The following is a 16,531-nucleotide window of genomic DNA, read 5'->3' as shown; positions in this document are numbered from 1 at the left end:
AACAACAAAGTAAAAGGGCTCCCCAACGACCATATCTTTCAACTAGTCTTACTTAAGTTTCTACAAATATAGCTTGTTTTTCTTTCACCATTCTCAAGACCTTTGAATTGACATATTGTATGCACCAAATTATAGTAGTAATAACTTCCGTTGGAAGTGAAGCAAACAAATGACATGATATGCAATCTTTTAAATACTTAATTAAATCCCTTTACAATTTAAGTGGCCTCATCAAGGAGGCTAACATCCAAAATTTGAAATGTAGATGTTTGACAATTGTTCATAATGCTATGAAAATAAAATATATTGTTGTGGTTAATAGTGCTCGTTGTCCATGACAAGGTAAGTGAGATGTCCTCTATATGATAAGTTGTTGTAAGGTGACTATATTATGGTTGAGATGGAGGCAACAAGAAATGTACTTTCATGTTGGAATACTTCAAGTTGTTGTAAGGTGACTATATTATGGTTGAGATGGAGGCAAGAAGTGCACTTGCATGTTGGAATACTTCAAGTAAAGAATGTGAAAATAAAATCATACTTAAAAATGGTGTATGAAGATCTTTAAGGGTGTTAAAGCCTTTTTTCCTTTAAAAGAAGTTTTACAAATTCTTTGCATGTAGAACTTCACCCAATCATGTTACTGATGGAGTGAGGTTGATGTTGCTCATTCTTATGCTCACAAAGGGGTTAACAATTAAGATCATGGATTTTCACATGAGGTGCCAACTTTGCTAGCTACATTATGTGTTGCAATATTCTCCATTTGAAGTGGATTGATTGCTTTATGATAACACATAGAGTGAAATGTCTACATCAGGTCATATAATGATATCATTAATAGTCAGTTGCATATTGTAATCAAAGTATACATAAATGCTCCTTGTGCTAAGGTCACATTATATAATCTAATATTGTCAAAAGTATTTCATGGACTCAAATTGAAGACTATTTAATGGTTTTCTCCATTTCTTAGACCCCTTAATGTTCCAAACATGCTAGCTTAGTTATATTCTGAGAAATGTGTCGAACACTTTTGGATTATCACCTATGCTATTATGCACATTATCAACTACCAACAATGAATACATGTGCTTCTTGTATGAATTGAGGTCATGGAAATGTCACTGGATCTACTATTGCAACCATACTATGGTAGTAGCAAAACATTATATAGTTTGCAAGTTTGGTAGATTGTGGTTTGTCATGTCAAGATGCAATATATGACTACTTAGTGGTCATTGTTATTTTTGTTTCCTATGCCACATGTAGATCAACAAATGGCTCTTGTACAGTTATCTAAAAAAAAGTGCACAAAGAATGAAGGGGGCATGGACAACTTGCTATTTAGGTTTGTGTCAAACACTTGACTATATAAGTGGTTGTTGCATGTTAGAGTCATTAATGATGGTTTGATTTTATGTTGTGGAGGTTTTACTAGTCAGTAAAATGGAGATGAGATTAAAAGTGTATAAGATATGGGCAAGGCTTTAGAAAAATATGGGGTTCTATTAGCATGAAGTGAATTTTACATCAACTTGTTGAATTTTTAGAGAGATATACCCATAAGCTTCACTGCTATGATCTGATGAACTTACAGAGCTTGTTATATGCAAATTCTCGGTAGGTTTTAATGCATCGAAAGCTTGGTGGATATAGGAAAAAAACTTAATGCAGAAATTTTTCCAAAAGTATAAGGCTAGTTGGAGAAAGTAGTGGATTTGGGGGTTTGTTCTACACCTACACGAGGAAGCAGCTACAACGTAGGGGCATAAGGTGCCCTAGGAGGAGCTAATTGTTCACCCTAGAAACTCTTGTGAAAGCAAACATAGAGGGCCTATGGGAGGACTCCAAGTTTTTCCCATGCCATCTTAGTAGTTGGAGGTATAGGAGCTGCCAATAAGTACTTTTTGAGTGGCCAAATTTCTAACATATATACTCTTAGTGTGCTCTAGAGAAGAAGAAGAAGAACAAGACATGTCTTAGAAGCAACATCTTAGAGGCAATGGCATCCTCCTCGATGCTCTTCTCCTTACTTTCCTCTGTACTAGGGATGCCCTTGAGTTTTAAAATAGTAGAAAAAGAAGTAAGCCCACTCTAGAACTCAAGTACATGAAGTATTTGCTAGCTTGGTAAGGCTAGCCATTGCATTTGCTTCCCTCTTTTTCCTTTTGAAAAATGAAAGATTTATTTCTTTGGAAACCCTGGTTTTGTAATTGCTAGTGGTGTGTGGTTATATGCTTTCAATTTTCAGAATACAATTTAAAATCTTGCACTTAATATTTTTAGATGCCAATGTGGCTCTTGTTGCTCCTCTTACTACATAACAAACATGCAAGAATTGCATATACAACTTCTTACTCCTTTGCTAAGCTGCATTTGTCAACCTAGTTCAACTAATATTTTGGAGGGACGTGCCTCTCCTTGGGGATGTTTGGGCATGTGTGTGGTATATCGGGAAAAGAAAAAACGTTCGAAGGGTATATATAAACATGTCTTCTCTGATACCATGGGAGTGGAACATGAAAACTCTTTAGACATTTGATTTCCTACCTTTGCTATGGCCCTTGTGATTACATCGCTTTGCTAGAGTAAAATAAAATAAATTGGAGGGACCACACTGGCATTGTGATTAGTTAAAAGAGGCACGTAAGCGCCATGGTAATCCATTATTATATAGCCATTGGCCCATTGTGCTGATGGGACATGTGAGACTGGTCACTTAACTGAAATTTCTTTTCCAGTAGAAGAATTGGGCGGTTTCTAAATGTTTGGGTCTTTCTTTGCCATTGATTCTCTGCTGTTGCTTCCAGAATAAGACTTCGGTTTCTCACTCTCTCTGCGGGGCAGTTGCTCGGTCTCTCTCTCTCTCTCTCTCTCTCTCTCTCCCCCATGTGTGCCTTTTTGTAGTTACTGAATCGTGGCATCTTGTTCGATTGCTCGCTGCCAGGCACCTGGGGAGAGTGCAGGCTCTCTTTTGCAACCAGGTATGTGTTTTCCCTTCTGAACCTTAGGAATTTTGCTTTGTACTCTTCGTAAATTACTTCGCTGGCACGGTGCCTGAGCGCATTTCACAGTTATCACCCCAAGCTTGCTCAGATCTCACCCCATACATCTTGCAATTTGCCTGTTTTGGTTGAGTTTTAGCGACACCATAGCTCAAACTACTTCTGAGTTAATGAGAAATGTGGCGTGTAAAAATCACTTCGAATGGGCACATCTCAACACTTGGCTAGTAGTGCTCAAGCACACCAGAATTGCAATGCATCATTGTGTTCATATTAGTTTAACTAAGAAAGCAGTCCTCTTCAAGCAAGGGTACTCTTTCGCAGATCTGGAAGCATGCTTTCATGCTCTTATCAGCCTTAGAGCATGTCTTCTCTGATGTCTTGTGTGGGTGCCGTGTTCTTGTTACATAACTCTTAGTGAGGTTTGAGGGTTGCCTAAAGTGCTCATGTGAAGTGTACTGGCAGCTCTGTTTGAGTATATGTGCCTTCTCCATTCGATAGATGGCAATTGAAAATCTGCGTAGATGAATTATGTGATGGGGATGAGCTGATGGGAAATGGTATGTGGATAAGATATAGTTGTATATAGATGGCATGCACAAGATCAATCATTCTGAGGGAAGGGGGAAGAATGCTTGCCTACATTTGAAGCATCCTCCTCCAAAGATGCCACGTTTCATAGTATTGTGGCTGTAAAAATCACTGATCTCATATTTTGGGTTTGAGCCTGTTACAGCAGACACTTTTGTGTATTTTTCCTATCTCACTAAATACTGTCTTTGTTGTCATCTTCTTGCATTAGTCTCTCGTATTACTCTGTTGATACTTTTTCCCTTTGTAAATTCCATCTCTGCATCATGAATGGGCATTTATAGATATATGCCTTTGCACCCATTGACAGTTCTAAGTTCAGATGCAACCAACCCAGTTTCTGGATAATGTTATCTGTGTTTCTTTCAGGAAAGAAGTTTGAGTTTCATGGTTTGTAGGAGATGTTGTTTGTATGTGTAACAGCGCATGTGCACATATCCCTGGCTTGATAGAATTGATACTTTTGTATATTATCATTCTTGCTAAAACAATGCATATGTGTGTGCTGCTAACGGCATTGAAGCTTTTGGGCAGTGAACCAGCTCCCAACTTAAATCACCGGTTCACATGCTTTGAGCAGCTCTACTTTGTTGGCTAACAAAGAAGTGGGTTACCTTCTGTGTGGATGAAGTTGTCATCTGCAGGGAGTTCCCATGTGGATAAAAACAATTGTTGGTTAGATGCTTGGTTGTTTTTGACAGAGTGCTCTGCCCTGGTAGCATGCATCTAGCCATGAAACAAACAAAAAGCGAGTGTGTGTGTGTGTGTGTGTGCACGTGCACATTTGCATGCATGCTTGTGTGGCTTCAGTTTGATGAGTGTGACTGTTCATGATTTGTATGTTCTGCAGGGGATTCAATATGAGGCTTCCATGTGTCCTTCTAGTTTTGTTGTATTTAGTCGCTGCACACAATTTTGTCTTTTGTGACGTGCTGGCTATCAGTGAAGAAGGCAATGATATCACAGACACCGCTGGTGCACTTGTATTTACTTCAAGGAAGCTGCTGGCAAAAAAAGTTAAGAAGGGGGAGAAGGTCATTGGAGAATCCCTGGAAGTTGAAGACGACACTACTGAAACAGAGACTGAGCTAATGCTGCCAGATGAGACAGATGAGGAGAGCCCTCCAGCTTTAGACGCAAAGGGTAAAGAGGAAAAGGAAAAAGAGGAGCCTCTGGCAGAGTTGGAAGATGAACAGGTGACTGACTCTTTGGCAGTTGAAGAGAAACAAGTAAAGGAAGTCAAGGAACCTGCTAAGAGGAAAGAAGAGAAAGTTCCACAACCAGAAGAGTCTGATGGTGGGTCCTTGGTGGTCGATGAAGATAAGAACTACCTGCCAAAAGAGGAAACACTCAGTAAGAAAGCTGTCTCACAAGAACAAGAACAGAACATTGACATCTTGCTCAATAAAAAGAAGCAAGTAAAGGAAGGGTATAAACCATCCAAGAGGAACAAGATAAAAAAGAAAAAGGCAAGCTCTGGTGAAACTGTTAACAAGAGTTCTGAAAATGTTTATGAAATCAGCAACCTTGAAATGGAGAAAAAGGAAACACAGCTGGAAGTGGAAGGATCATCAGAAGACCAATTCCAGGGAGATCAGAACTCCCAAAAGAAACAGAAGAAGCCCAAAAAACAAAAGCTTGACTTAGAGGCAGACCAGGAAAGCAATGTGGATGTGGAAACAACTGAGGTTGTTGATGGAAAGGTGGAAGAGGATACAACCCAAGATAATTTTGAAGCAAAGATTAAGACAGTAGTGACTACCAAGAAGGATGGGAAATTGAAGAAGAAAGGAAAGGATACTATGGACTCTGAAGTATTGACTACAGATAGTTCTGATCAGTTTACTGCAGGTCAGAAAAAGAAGAAAGACAAGAAGACTTCAATAAAGAGTAAGTTGGAAGGCACTGGTGCTAATGCAGAAGAGGGATTGGAGGAAATGGTGTCGTCAGAAGAAGAGGGATCTACAGATGATATCCTACTGGCTGATGTAACCAAAGAACCAAAGAAAGGCTCCGGGAAAAAGGTGCCTTCAGCAGAGTTGGATTTGATGGAAGACGAGAATATAGAAGATGATAGCCAAGAAAAGCTGCAAAAGAAAGAGAAGTCTACTAGCAAGAAGGAAGAAAAACTGGAAGTGGATTCTGAAAATATGGATGAGATTGAAGTAGTAATAGAGAAAACTACTCCAGTATTGGTAAAGCAGAAAGAGAAGAAGAAGAAAACACAGAGTTCAGTAGTAGCGTCAAGTAAGGATTTGGAGTTACAGGTTCAGGAAGACATGGAGAATAAAGCAGATGAATCTTCCGATACTGAGTCAGAGAATATAGAGACAGTGAAGAAAACAGATAAGAAGGAGAAACCTACTAAGAAGCCAAAGAAGGAGAGAACCTCCAAGGTCAAGAAGAAAGAAGAAACAAAAGAAGTGATTGATTCTTCATCTGATGACTTGACAGACAAAAAGGAAGCAGGAAAGATTCAGCCGAAGGAAGTAAAGAAGACACAGGGTAAAGATAGTGTGAAGAAGGCAACAAATTCAGGCTTGGTGCTGCAACTTGATACGGATCCTAGGGCTGATGAGAGCAATGAACCTCAAGCTCAGAAGTCAACAAAAGTCCATGAAAAAAACCTGAAAGTAGGGGAAGAAGAGTCCGAGGAAGTGTTGCAGCAACAACAGACCTCTGAAACAAAGGGATCTGAAAATGTGTCCACAAGCAAAGAAAGCCAAGGGGACACACAGGAAGGGATGACTTCTGCCACAGACGATGAAGATGATGAGTATGGTGGTGACTTCATGCAAGATTTTGGTAACCTCTCCACAAAGATCCAGGATACTGCACAGAAGGTTGCTGGGCACCTTGGACCAAATTTCCAGAAAATCACTGATACATCAAAGACATACTTCAACAAGGCTAACCAGCAGATAACTGAAAGCTTCTCTCCCTTGGTGGGGAAACAGTTTGCTCCGCTCTTGGCATCTCTCATATCTTATGGTTTGCTTCTTGTTCCCCTTGCTGTTGTGATACTCCTGTTTGAGCACATCCGTGCTCTAGTTTCACTGCAGAAAGTGATGCTTTTTGTGAATATCTACCTTGCTGCCTACTTTGTTACCCTTCTACTGGCGACATTCATCATAGGAGAGCCTATGACCTTCTTTTTCAAAAGCTCTCCCTCTGGGTATGTACATTTGCAGCTCCTGCAGGCATTGGGCTACATCCTCTACATTGTTTTGCAGACGGTCGATCTTTTTTCTTCTTGCACATCAGAGACAGTTTTGATCAAAGTAACATCGACATTGCAATGGTTGGTGGCCTTTATGATTGGTCTACATTACTATGTCACAGTCTTCCATCGAGCAATGGGGTTGAAAGGGCCCCGTACCAGCTGGAAAATATATGGAATCTACAGCATCTCCTTCTTCATTCTTTGCTTGTTTGCGAGAATCAAACGAACCAAAAAGGGATATACTCAGGTAGGAGATGCTGACACAAACAAAAAGAACTGACACCACTCCAGAAGGATGGTTGAGAGGAGTTCAAAGACTGTAAAACAGGATTGTATGCTAGCATGGCAATAAATAAGCTAACTGGCATAGAGTTTTACTGAGATGCATGAGGTCATGGCATAGGACAGAGAAGTGTGATGTATCACAACTGTTCAGGCTATCTCAGGAAGTGATGAATGGTGCTACCTGTTGCTGTGACTCAAGTGAAGGTTGGAGGGAAAATTGTAATTTGTTAATTCATTTATTAGAAGGCTAAAGTACGGGGACTGTTTGATCATCTGCAGCGAAGAGTGTATGCCAGTGTACTTTTGCTTTATGTCCTGTAAAGTAGGTGTCCTCTGAGATCATCTGCCTGCTGCTGGTTAGGCCAGTATGCTTTCATCTTTTGGTTCTTACTTTCAGTGCAGAGTGAGTTCTTAAGGTGACATTGTCAAGAGGGTGCAAGTGAAGAGTCTCTTCTTTTCTCCTGCTTTGTGATCCATTACTCCACATACTTAATCTTATTTGCTGGCAAACACATATCATCATTCTTGCTTTCTGCATTTTAGTTTCATAAATGCTTTGTAAACTACAAGAACAATGGATAGCAATGGTGAACGTCTTAGTGTGCTTTGTGACTCTTCCCATGTATGTCGAGAATAAATTTACCTGATTCAGCTGATGCATCAAAGGACAAAGGTAAAAATCAGTGCTCTCTTTGTCACTTTAGAAACCTTCCACCAACAACCGCCTTACCCTTGCCCTTGCCCCTCCCCCCCCCCCCCCAAGGGCTTTGTAGCTATACCATAGAATTGTTGCCCAAAACACCTATATCGGGAGTAGTAGTGACATTGTGCCTTGCTTGGTTTCCACTTTACATGTGATTCCTTATACCTAGTGGCGAACCTTCACGTGCGGCGTTGCGAGGGTGTAGTCCTGGAATGTGTCCATGTTGTACTGTTTCTTTCATTGAATAATATAAGAGTATATCTTGCTCTCACATATTGTGTTACCTTTTTGTGCCGTATCAAATGAGTGATTGAGTGTTAGTGCATTACACTTTGTATTAGACCAACTCTTACTCGAATTGAAGGAGTGCGCACGGAAGTAGGAGAGAAGATTCATCATGCCAGGTAACTTGTATCGAAATCATCGTACCAAGGGTCATCACGCCAGGGAACATCGCAATGAGGTTCGACATGACATGGGGCAACACTCCTTCAATGGTAAGTTTAAGATGCCTCCACAAAGTTAAAAGGAGAGAGAGACTAGTTGGTCTTGAAGAAATGAATTGCAGAAGCAGATAGATACTTGAATTATGCTAGAATCATTGAAGATAGAAAGGGAGAAGTGGCAACCATCTATCTAGAAGGGGGCAACCATCTATTTGGAGGAGGATGCGACTAGTTGGTATCTACTGGAATATGAGCAATGATATAATCTACTCATGGGAGGAACTTCAAGAGGAACTCAAATACTATTTTATTCCAAAAATGGAAAAACTCAAAGTTAGGGATGAGTGGAGAAATCTCAAGCAAGCACAAGGGAAGATAACAGAGTATGTTAGCAAGTATAGGCAGTTGATACTGCAACTACCCAATATGGATAGACACAAAGTTACATGGATTTGTATTCGACATGCAAGAGTAAGCTGGGAGACATGGAACGGCAAGAACCAACTAGTCAGATAGAGGCCTTGACAATGCCTGAAAGATTAGTAGACTTAGAAGAGAGGAGAACAACCCAAGGGAGTCAAGCTAGATTCAACACCAACCTTACCACCAACTCTTGGATCTTGAAATCCAATCCCCCAAGAGGTCCTATCTCGGAGATTTGGGGTCAAATCTTGAGCATAATCTTAGCCACGTTGCAAACAACCCTAGTACCAAGAAGAGCATTTGGACAGTGGGAAAACAACCACCATAGACCAATCCCTAGTACATCTTGCGAGTTTGTATATTCAAACACATCATGGTGGAGATCCCCTCTTAGCCATAAGGGTTAGATGTTTCAAGTACGAGGGATCACACTTCCAAAATAGATGTCCCATGGAAGACAACTTCAACAAGTGGGTCCAAGGTAACAACCACAAGTGCTTATGGAGGAGGGGAGCCACAACCCCCGCACATCCAGGAAATCCCCAGTGGAAGTGAAGAGAGCCTAGACTACCCAAGAGTGGAGACAATTAGTGTACATCCTCAATGCATGGCTGCTCGAGTAGCAGCAATACAATACTTATACCTTAAGGGCAGAGTGAGTGAAGAGGATCAAGAAATCATGGTAGATACAAGAGTCACTCACAATTTTATCACACCAGATTGTGCAGCAAAACATAGACTAAAATTGTCTAAGACACCAAACAAATTAATAGTGGCTTTTGCACAAGGAGAAGCAAAGGAAGTCATGCAAGCATGTAGAAGCTGGGAAATGGAAGGCTAGGCTCAATTTTTTAGTAATACCCATGGATGACTTTGAAGTCATTTTGGGCCTAGAGTTATATGACAAATATGCCATTGCAATGTTTGGCAAAGGAGTTAATGAAATGTTATTGGATATGCAAGGAGAGGGCATAAGAGTACCATTTGAAAGGATGCAACTCCCAATTAGGACGTCATTTAAGGTGCTGATGAAGGAGAGCAAGCTTGGAGTCTCTTTCCAAAATGCAATGTTAGGATCTAGTAAACTTGGAGCTCTAGTTCAAGTAACACCTTAGCAAATCACAAATATTAGGCCTTGCATCATGATTTTAGTGCCAAACAAGTGGAGAAATCTATAAAGCAGAGAGAGATGTGTATTTATGCATGATATGGCATGTAGAGTAGGAGGTCATAAAAAATCCTAAATCTCAAGTTGGCAACAAAAAAGTGGAAGTGATACTTAAGGAGTATGTAGATGTGATGCCAGCAGAACTACTCAAAGGCCTACCTCCCAAAAGACGTAGACCACAAGATTGAGCTACTCCTAGGGGCAGTCTCACTGCTAGAGCCCCATACCATATAAATCACACTAAACTCATGGCGTTGAAGAGGCAATTGCATGAATTGGAAGAACAAGGATTTATTCAACCAAGTAAAGTCCTCATTCAGTGCCCTAGTGTTGTTTGTTAAGAAGAAGGATAGGGGGCTTCGATTGTGTATACTTCCAAGTCGTAGTGTGGCTTACTCACCAACTTGCTAGAAAAGGTTGTGTTAAGACCTCGCTAATACGTGAAGTCTTAGACTGGAAGACACTATGACCTGTTTGATAGAAGGAGCTGTGTTAAGATTCCGAAATGAGTCAATAAGCACTGCCCTTAGATTACTAAGGACAACCATTCATTGTGTGGGGATGAGTGTAAGGGCTTGGTAGCTATACCATATGGCATTGTTGCCAGAAGCACCTATATAGGGAGTAGTAGTGACTTTGAGTCTTGCTTGGTTTCCACTCTATGTGTGATTTCCTATACCTAGTGGTGAATCCTCACATGTGCGTCGATCAGGAGGGTATAGCCTTGGGATGTGCCTATGTTGTACCATTTTTTTCATTGAAGAATATAAGAGTATACCTTGCTCGCACATATTGTGTGACCTTTCTATGCCGTGTTGAGTGAGTGATTGAGTGCCTGTGCAAAAAAGAAAAGAAAAGAAAAAAAGAAGAAAACTCTTGCTAGAATTGTACATTTGAGACAATATGGCTACATTGTTAAAAAGATAATTCATGAGGTGCTGAATAAGGCTTATGACAGGATCACTTGGTGGTTTGGGCATATTTGTTGAAATGACTTTTTTAAATTCAAAAAATGTCTTAGCAACCCCTTATTTGAATGTTAGAATTTGATTTTTGATCAAACCATGCCACTCAGTAACACCATTGTGTGTATGACAAAGTTAGTAGTGATCACAATAATATTTGTTAACTCCACTTACTACGAGTTCTTAGAAGGAAGTAGGGAGTTTTGTCAAAAAGTAGACCAGATAACCAATCTTTAGGAACTTAAGCTGAAATGTCTTGATAGGCTTAAGATGTACATTTGATTATATATGTAGATGGTAATTTTGAGGACGTGTAGGATTTAGTCTACTTATAACTCTTCACAGTTTTCGCTAAGTGAAGATAACATAAGATCTTGAACAACCTTTCTTTCTGCTTTGTTTCTTTGCTTGCTTCTCAATTCTAGAACTTGATACGTACTTATCTACCTATGACATGAGATACTACTTCAATATAGGAACATAATTCATCACCTTATTAATTGTGCTTAACCATAAATTTCCACAAATAATTTGATGTAATCTAATTCCAAATGATGGGGGGGGGGGGGAGCATAGAACAGATTCATTCAAGCCTAACATTGACAGATTGAAGTACATGATATGAGGATGAAAGAAATTCTTGTCTTTAACATTAGCATTGCAGGTGATGAAGAGGCGGGGGTGACCACCAAAGATGAAGGCCTTGTTGCCATGTTAATAAATGGCTATAGGTTAGTCATCCTTGCAAACAATATCCTTCAATGTTCTCAATATAACTAGCATTGAATATGGTTAATGAAGATTGTTTTTAACTTCTTACATTGATTAGACCACTTTTTGATTACTCTTAAGTAGAGACCCAATTGCTTTTTTTGATTTCTTTCAAGTGGTGAGCAAACTACTTTTGACTAGTTTAAGGCAATGTTTTTTTATTACTATGAAGTGGTGAGCAAATATCTTAGTGATTGCTTTACCACATTTAAGTAGTGATGTATTACTGTAAAACTACAAAAAATAAGATGTATATGAAGAAATAAGTGCCCAAAAGATGAGATTGAAATAAAGAAAATAAAAGTGACTAAGAGTGAAATGAAGAAAGCTTGTATTACACAAAAGAGATTGAAGTACTTGGATTACAATTTGAGACAAAATTGATGCAAATAACAATTGACTCAATCCTCAACATTGATCTAATGAAAATCACATTAGCTCACTCTTACTCATCTCATTTTCTCTATTATGCTACATAATTTGAGTACATGAGTTTATATACGAGCTCATTAGGACTGACTTTGAGGTCAAACAGTTGTGAGAGAATTTGATGAAGTTCTTAACTAGATAAAAGTAGAGGGAGGACACTTTATTAATTTCTCATTTTCTCTAATTTTAGGTTTGAATTAAATAATATCAGCACCTCTCTTCTCTCTCCATCTTTTTTCTTTTATGTTTAATAGTTCCATTCTTAAAAAAATTGATTATGACCTTGAAAAAGATACTTGACTATGACCTCAAGCTATGCATTTTTTGATTTTAATTATGTTTTATTTTTGGGCTTGAATTTTTCAATATTTTCACTTTTGTGCATTCAATATATTCTTTTTTTAGATTTGTTGGGTTTTTTCTCTACTTCACACACACTCTCCTTACCATTTCTCTCTCTCATACTCATCCATATCATTGGAAGAAGCTTGAGGTATCATTTTCATTGCAAGAAGCAAGAAAGGTATTGTTTGAAATACTAGGAGTAAGTTTTTTCTTTTTGTTTACATTGGCAAGGATTTTAGAAGATTATTTGAGAGCTAGAAGCCTTTCTCTTCGTCTTCTTTTTTCTCTAACTAACAGCGAGTTGCTACAAATATTGTAATAATTTGCAAGTGAAATTCATAATGTGAGACAAATGCTTTATTAAAACAGTTATGCTTGGGAGACAATATATAGACACTAAGCAAGTGGATTAGCTAAGATAGCAATAGAGTTGCAATTAATGAAGGAAGAATTAAAGGAGTTCAAAGAGGAAAATAAAAAGCAAAACAAGCAACTTGCTAAATTGAAAGTCTCATTGACTTTTGTTGAGTTTAGGTTTAAATAAAGACAATTTAAAAGCCTTGAGAATTTAGCACTAGAGGGCAAGAGCTTCAAGCCAAGAATAAAAAAGAGTATAATAAGAGTTGAATTAAAAACTCTTAATTTTTGGAAGCGAATAACATACTAAAATAAAGAAGAAATTTGCAACTTGATTAAGGATCTAGCTTTAAACTCTCTATGCAAAGATGTAGGGAAGGAGATATGCAATGATTCTTAAAATCCAATTCAATTGAGTAAAGTTTGGAAGCATATATGTATGATTTTATTAGTAGGAATGGGTATAGGGACCTTAATAAGGTAATGGTGATGAATCTTTGTCGAATTTGTTTAAGCACTTTTGTTCAATGTCTTTTGAAAAGGCAAAGAAAAACTTATGCTTACTTTTTAGTACATTGATTTACCAATGTTTGGGTGGATCTTAATAGGGTTCAAGTTGCTCGGAGTCAGATGTCTACACACTCACTTGGATCTTCATCTGGACTTGTCAAATTCTAATGCTTCGGCCAACATCGGTGGTTGAATAGGGAGGTGAGGGTTACTCCAAACAAAGACTTCATGTGCACACTAGAATGGAAGGCAAGGGATTGCATGAAGTTAGTTGATAGGGCCCCAAAAATTTATTTTAGTGATCTTGATGCTTTCTTGAGGTCAGAGTGAAATTAGATCTTGCAAAGGCGCAAAGGCCACTTGTTGAGCTTGGCCCTATCCTAGCCCACCACCCTCTTTGAATAGCCTAGTACATTGACCTTATTGTAAAAGCAAAGAGGATTTTTTTTGCAACATGTGTAAACTGTACAATCCATGAAATACAATCTCTTAAGGAGTCACTATCTATCATTTTGTGTTAACTTGTTGCTTTTCCAAGTTTATGGTCTAAACTCGTCTTCCATATCTGGTCATATTGCATGTTTTTGTTAACTTGTCATTGAATATTAGCATGTTAACTTGCTATTTTTAGCTTTCATTGCATATTGATTTATTATTTGTTTTGTGAAGTTGTCACATTGCAAATCTATTTTATATATCTTATCGTGGTGCAAAAAATGTCTCATGTATATGTGTCTCTTTGTAGTGACTTATTTTCTATCTATCATTGTGTTAATGTATCGCCTATTTTGTGCAGCTGCATGTAGCTGTTTATACTCATCAATGTTCTTTATATCAATCCATGGGAGAGTGACCCACACATCTTTCCATTTTAGAGGCAACATGGCAGAGGGAAAAGATCAACAAATGAGTGAGGATGAGGGTGATGATAGTGAAGAGAGAGCATGCAATGAAAACACTCGAAAGGCATATGAGTGCTCAAAGAGTTTAGTAGTTGCCTTGGATGGAAGGGAGGCCCAACACATAGCTCAATGCCTCTTGCAATGGGCTGATCCAATCCATATGCAATGGAAGAAGGTAAAAAAGGCAATGAGTGCAGGAATGGTGAAGATAGTTTGCTGCCATGCTCGAGTGTAGAGATTAAGAAAGGGCAATGGAAAGTAAACAAACACCTTCACGATGACATTAGGGAGAATGCTTAGCATATCAATCTTGAAGTGTTTAGCTAACCCCTTCACAATGATGACTTCCTTATTGGTGGATTTCTCATCAAAGGAGACCCACCATTCCATAGAGGATATACAAGTGGATAGTGCAACAATCACTTTGTGATGATTTGCAATTGGTATTGCAAGGTGCGACATTGGACTTGCATGAAATAGAAGAGGAACTGAAGAATAAGTTGGCATAAAGGGAATCAGAGTTCCAACAAGTCTTGTAGTGTCAAAAACAGCCAAGTGTATGCCCATATTGAGGAGTGGATTAAGACATTCACAAGGACTACAGAGCATATGGAACACCACATCGTGGAGAGCACTTCTCAAGGGGGTGATGCCATGAGACCACCTTATGAGTGCCATACTCCATCCCCATGCCATCTCCTAGAATGTGGATGCCTCCATGAGTGCGAGCAATATGTGTCATGGTTGTTTTAAGCCATTTGATAGAGAAATGGGCTCATAATTTTTGTCTTGTGAGCATTACATGCACCTTGCTTGCTTGGTGTGATAAATGATTCTCCACAACAAGTCTCCATGGTGTGGTACCATTATTCCTGAAGCTCTATACAAAATATTTAGAGTGTCTTGTACACAACCTCAAGAGGGAGATTGAGAGAACACCTAGTGATATCCACAACCTCTTTGTTGATTAAAAACTAAGTGTCAATACATTGATGTGTGAATATCAATTGACAAGTCAATATGGAAAAACAATACAAATTTTTGATTATTTATAAAGAGGTGGCTTTCATCAATGTCTATAAAGAATAAATACTTTTTCCACAATACATGTTAAATGTGACATTGTAAGCTTATTGCTATAAAAAAACTTTACATATCCATAGATCTACCAGTTACAATATTTATTATTTTTACATCAAGAAAAAATGCGAAGGTAAAGATTAAAATCTAATCCATTGTTGCTTCATGATGTACTTGCTTGAAAAATGCTACCTTTGATCAAGTCATCCAACACGCAAGATGCTCCTCAGTATCTGCCATCTATTATCTCTAGATTCATTTGAATCTCAATGTCTATTTCAATGGCATAATTGCCACTATCAAATTATTTGACCCCATTAGAGGTTCAGGACTTGGTCTCAATGTTATCACATTGTACATCCACAGGGGTATATCCTCCTCATAGTCACTACTCTCAATAACCCACAAGATCCTATCATTGCAATACATGTAAACATGCTTCGTAGCCTTGTTTGCCAATAATTTGTTTTGAATTGTACCATGCACATATTTATATGCCCTCTAGTTTTGCTTTGAGCTAGAGTTGCTAGCACATTGTGCAAGCACTCGCATAGCTAAGGGCCACAGATGTGGACAAGTATCCCTACATTCATAGTCCACCACTTCCATGCCAGTTGCTCCTTGGCCATCTCTTGCACAAAAGGATTTGAAAATACACATTCTCTTAACCTAAACCTAGAGATTTTCTTGACACATTCTTTACATGCTACAATATAGAAAATTTTAACCACCTCGTTGATGCTCCCTACAAGTCCAATCCCTAATACTCAGGATCTACTAGGTACGCGATTCTATGTAGTGGCATATGGGCTACAACCCATCTCCTCGGGGCTTTGTAAAACATAGTATTTTAATTCCGTGGGTGACTCTAAAATCCTTTATACAGTCCACCATGTCATCCATACTTTTTCCATATTTGCAACTCCCTCATCCATCCTATGTATGGCATCCATTGGGGGGGATCTAGACTTAACTTTGGGCCTTTACTTTTAGAGAGAGAAAGCCTCTCAACCAATAGCATGAGAGCTATTGTTATAGTAAAATGGGGATTTTTCAATTTTGAATTCTTTTATCTCATATTTAAAGATATTTGAAATAAAGTATTTTGAGATAATTTTGGAGCAAAAATTTATGGAGATACAAACTAAAGATGTATTGGTGTAGAAATTACCTAGCACAATAGATAGAATCTAAGCAAGGAGTAGAGAACAGATAATAAATATGAGAAGAATATAAATTGATTTAATTTCAAATGAATTGATACAAAGATGGCTTTGTTCACCCTTGTGCTTCCATTGTGAAGCTTAGATGGTGATCTAGATAGA

At 38.5% G+C, this 16,531-nt stretch overlaps 1 protein-coding gene across 1 annotated transcript; it reads left to right on the top strand.

Moving 5' to 3' along the window:
• The first annotated feature begins 2,685 nt into the window (after positions 1-2,685).
• LOC148027112 (uncharacterized) lies at positions 2,686-8,035 on the top strand. The gene is made up of 2 exons (XM_087691665.1): positions 2,686-2,987; positions 4,450-8,035. Exon 2 carries the CDS (start codon positions 4,460-4,462, stop codon positions 7,100-7,102), a length of 2,643 nt encoding a protein of 880 aa, XP_087547791.1. The 5' UTR covers positions 2,686-2,987; positions 4,450-4,459; the 3' UTR covers positions 7,103-8,035.
• Positions 8,036-16,531: the final 8,496 nt, after the last annotated feature.

This window comes from Lygodium microphyllum, chromosome 13, assembly GCF_053477565.2.
Source record: "Lygodium microphyllum isolate KBCC chromosome 13, Lygodium_microphyllum_v1.1.10, whole genome shotgun sequence".
In the NCBI taxonomy this organism is placed as follows: Eukaryota; Viridiplantae; Streptophyta; class Polypodiopsida; order Schizaeales; family Lygodiaceae; genus Lygodium; species Lygodium microphyllum.
Note: the sequence above shows the minus strand (reverse complement) of the source record. Positions and strands in the feature narration are given on the sequence as shown.

What these genes read in the sequence shown, in the direction of transcription:
- LOC148027112 (XM_087691665.1), top strand. Translation starts at nt 4,460, where the DNA reads ATGAGGCTTCCATGTGTCCTTCTAGTTTTGTTGTATTTAGTCGCTGCA.